Source organism: Rhincodon typus, chromosome 47 (assembly GCF_021869965.1).
Source record: "Rhincodon typus isolate 14 chromosome 47, sRhiTyp1.1, whole genome shotgun sequence".
Taxonomy (NCBI): domain Eukaryota; kingdom Metazoa; phylum Chordata; class Chondrichthyes; order Orectolobiformes; family Rhincodontidae; genus Rhincodon; species Rhincodon typus.
In genome coordinates, this window is record NC_063378.1 from 6,190,313 (window position 1) to 6,194,536 (window position 4,224).

Genomic DNA, 4,224 nt, shown 5'->3' on the forward strand with positions numbered 1-4,224 from the left:
CCCCTCCCAGGCCTTTTCTGTATTCCCCCACTCAGCCCCCTCCCAGGTCTTTTCTGTATTCCCCCACTCAGCCCCCTCCCAGGCCTTTCCTGAGGCTTTGTGCCCTAAGAGTCTGTAAATTTACAAAGTTTGTGTGAGATATCTTTGTTTTATCTTCAATTCTGTATCACCCAGGGTTCAGGCTCAGAAAAGTTTTATTTCCCGGTCACCTTCACTGATTGGTATATATGCATCCCCCTCCATGCCCACAACTCTCTCTCTCTCTTTCTCTGCCCATTTATGTTTTCCAACCTCTCCACAGCACTGTTTGTTCATTTTAAATCCCTTTACTGCTCTCTGCTTTGGCTTCTACCTAGCAACATAGGAAGGAATGTAAGAACAGGAGGAGGCCATTCAGCCCCCTTCTCCAGCCTGTTACACAGGAACAGAAGAGGCCCATTCAGCCCCCTCCTTGATGTTACACAGTAACAGGAAAAGCTCAATCTGCAGCCCACTTCTCACTTGCCTCCTCCCCCTCACCCACACCACTGGAACCCCTCTTTTGAAAACCCATTCCACCTGTAACTTTTCCCAGTTCTGATTAAAACTCTAATACCTGAAATCTCATCTGTTTTTCTCTCTCTCTCTCTCACTGTCCCCAGAAGGCAGGAAGCAAAACACGCCATAAGACATAGGAGCAGAAGTTGGCCATTCAGCCCATGGAGTCTGCTCAGCCATTCTATGACATCGTGGCTGATCTGATCATCTTCAACTCCACTTTCCTGTCTTTTCCTCATTCCCCCTTACTGATTAAAAATCCTTCTCAGCCTTGAATATTCTCAACAAGCCAATCTTGACAGCTCTTTTTAGTGAAGAATTCCACAGATTCTCTCCACGCTGAGAGAAGAAATTCCTCCTCATCTCTGTCTGAAATGGGTGAAGCTTTATTCCGAGATGATGCCCATTTGGTTCTGGAGTTACCTGCAAGGAGAAACATCCTCCCATATCTCCCCTGTCAAGTCCCCTCAGAATCCTGTGTTTTCAATAAGGTTGTCTCTCATTCTTCTAAACTCTAATCACTCAAGCACTTGTCAAAGAGGGACATCCTAGAGGAAAAGACAGAAAGAGAGACAGGGAAAGAAAATGAGAAAGGGAAAGAAAAAGGGAGAGTGAAAGAGGAAGAAAGAGAACAGAAGAGAGAGAAAGGGGGAAGGAGAGAATAAGAAAGAGAAAGAGAGGTGGAGTAAAGGAGAGAGAGAAAGATTCAGGGAGAGCGTGGGTGGAGTGAGGGGGGAGGGAGAGAGAGAGCAAGAGAAAGTGAGGGGAGTGAGAGAGAGAATAGGAGACAGAGAGAGATAGAGAAAGAGATGGAGAGGTGAGAGAGGGAAAGAGACAGACAAAGGGAGAAAGAGTGACAGAGGGAGAAAGAGAAGGAGAGAGACAGAGAGAAAGAGAGGGAGAGAAAGAAAGGGATAGAAAGAGAGAAGGTGGGGATGGAGAGGTTTAAAGAGTTGATTCTAGAGCTTAGACACAATGGAGAGGCAATGGGGAGTGAGTGTTTTGTTTCCCCAGGGGCCTACAGTTTGGAGCACTGGCTCTGGTTGAAAGAATCTGCCCTCAGGGCGTTGTTGCGTTTGCGGAGGAAGCTGAGCAGGATCTGAAGGGGCCTGAAGGAGCTGAGCTCACGGGAGAGGCTGCCCAGGCAACCCCTGCAGGTCTGCTTGACGGCGCTGGAGGAGAAGTAGAAGATGATGGGGTCCAAGCTGGTGTTGAAGGTGCTGAGCAGCAGGGCGTCGGTCCGCCATGGGGGGCTACTCTGCTGTATGAAGCCCACAAAGTGGGAGATGTTGTAGGGGGCGAAGCAGATCAGGAAGACGAGCAAGGTGGCCAGCACCAAGCCGACTGCCCGCTGCTTCTTCCCGTGGCTGATGTGCGGGGACGAGAGCAGGATCCGGATAAAGCTGCTGTAACAGAAAGTGGTGATCAGGCAGGGCAGGCAGAATAATACTATGCCCAGTTCCAGGCGAAACGGCAGAAGGACTGCCAGCTGGTTGGGGGTGAAGCTGTCGTAGCAGACGGTCTCATTCCAGCTGGAGTTGGTGGCCTTCCTATATTCGGTGATGTATACGATGCTGCAATGGGAAAATGCACAAACCCAGAGCAGGAAGCTGATGAACAGTGCATAAACAGGCTTACGGTACAGGTTGTACTGGATGGGGAACGCAACTCCCAAGTACCGCTCCACGCTCACCGCAGTCAGAAACAGGATGCTGCTGTAGATGGCACTGAAATAGAACAGGCCGCTCAGAGGGCACAGGAAGGTGGGCAGAACCCACATACTGCCCTTGACTGACTCCAGGATCTTGAAAGGCAGGAAAAGCAGAAAGGCCAGGTCGGAGATGGTCAGGTTGATGAGGAAGATGACATTAGGACCAGCTTTGCGCCTGGCCCTGCCCAGGAAGGCATACAGAGCGAGCAGGTTAAACGGCAGCCCGGTCAGAATGGCCACGACGTAGACTGTGACGTGCAACTTGTCAGAGAACGACAGCACAGCCATACTTCCTCATGACAACTGCAGGAGGAAAGAGAGAGTGCGGCATGGTGACAACGTCAAGGGCATGGTGGCAGACATATCTCACAGTTAGCTTTCAAGAAGCCAACATTACCCCAGTGACATACAAAGAAATCTCTCCACCACTACTGTACTGCAGCATTAATTGAGACAGATGAGACCACACCAGTACTGTACCCCAGTGTTATACAGTGACAGACCTGTCCCCACTAGTACTGTACCCTAGTGTTGTACAGTGACAGACCTGTCCCCACTAGTACCGTATCCCAGTGTTATACAGTGACAGAACTATCCCCACTAGAACTGTACCCAGAGTTATGCAGTGACAGACCTGTCCCCACCAGTACTGTACCCCAGTGTTATACAGTGACAGACCTGTCCCCACCAGTACTGTAACCCACTGTTATACAGTGACAGACCTCTCCCCACCAGTACTGTAACCCACTGTTATACAGTGACAGACCTCTCCCCACCAGTGCTGTAACCTAGTGTTATACAGTGACAGACCTGTCCCCACTAATACTTTACCGCAGTGTTATACAGTGATGAACCTGTTGCCACCAGTGCTGTACCCCAGTATTACACAGAGAACTGTTCCCACATTTACTGAGCTACAGTGTTAAACAGAGACTTTTCTCCACTAGTACTGTAACCCAGTGTTATACGGTGACAGACCTGTCCCCATTAATACTGTACCACAGTGTTATACAGCGACAGACCTGTCCACACTAATACTGTACCGCAGTGTTATACAGTGACGGACCTGTTGCCATCAGTGCTGTACCCCAGTGTTACACAGAGAACTGTTCCCACAATTACTGAACCACAGTGTTATACAGAGTTTCTCCACCAGTACTGTACCTGTGTCAGACAGTGATAGACCTGTCCCCACCAGTACTGTACCCAGTGTTATACAGAGACCTACCTCCACCAGTACAGTACTTCAGTGTTATAAAATGACAGACCTGTCCTCAGCTCTACTGCACCCAGTGTTATACAGCGACAGACCTGTCCCCACGAGCAGTGTACCCCAGTGTAATAGATTGTCAGACCATTCTGCATCAGTACTGTATCCTAGTGTTATACAGTGACAGACCTGTCCCCAACAGTCCTATATCCCAGTGTTATACACTGACAGACCTGATCCACCAGTACTGTAACCGTGTGTTGTACAGTGACAGACCTGTACCGACCAGTACTGTACCCAGTGTTATACAAAGTCCTATCTCCTCCAGTACAGTACTTTGGTGTTATAAAATGACAGACCTGTCCCCAGCTGTACTGTACCCAGTGTTATGCAGTGACAGACCTGTCCCCACCAGTAGTGTATTCCAGTGATATACAGTGACAGACAAGTCCCCACTAGTACTGTACCCCATTGGAATACAGTGACAGAGCTGTCCCAACCACAACAGTACCTCCATGTTATACAGTGACAGTACTGTCCCCACCAGTCCTGTACCCTGGTTTTATGCACTGACAGACCTGACGCACCTGTACTGTACCCCTGTGTTATACAATGACAGACCTGTGCCCACCACTGCTGAACCCCAGTGTTATACAGTGACAGACCTTTTCCCCCCAGTATTGTATCCCATTGTTATACAGTGTCAGACCTGTCCCCAGCAGTACTGTATCCCAGTGTTACACAGTGACAAACCTGCCCCACCAGT

At 49.3% G+C, this 4,224-nt stretch overlaps 1 protein-coding gene across 1 annotated transcript; it reads right to left on the reverse strand.

The window, feature by feature from the left end:
• Window positions 1-1,477: 1,477 nt before the first annotated feature.
• Window positions 1,478-2,536, reverse strand: LOC109926007 (free fatty acid receptor 2-like). The gene has a single exon (XM_020525904.2). It carries the CDS (start codon window positions 2,534-2,536, stop codon window positions 1,556-1,558), a length of 981 nt encoding a protein of 326 aa, XP_020381493.2. The 3' UTR covers window positions 1,478-1,555.
• Between the last annotated feature and the right edge of the window lie 1,688 nt (window positions 2,537-4,224).

Coding starts and splice junctions, on each gene's coding strand:
- LOC109926007 (XM_020525904.2), bottom strand. CDS start 2,536: ATGGCTGTGCTGTCGTTCTCTGACAAGTTGCACGTCACAGTCTACGTC.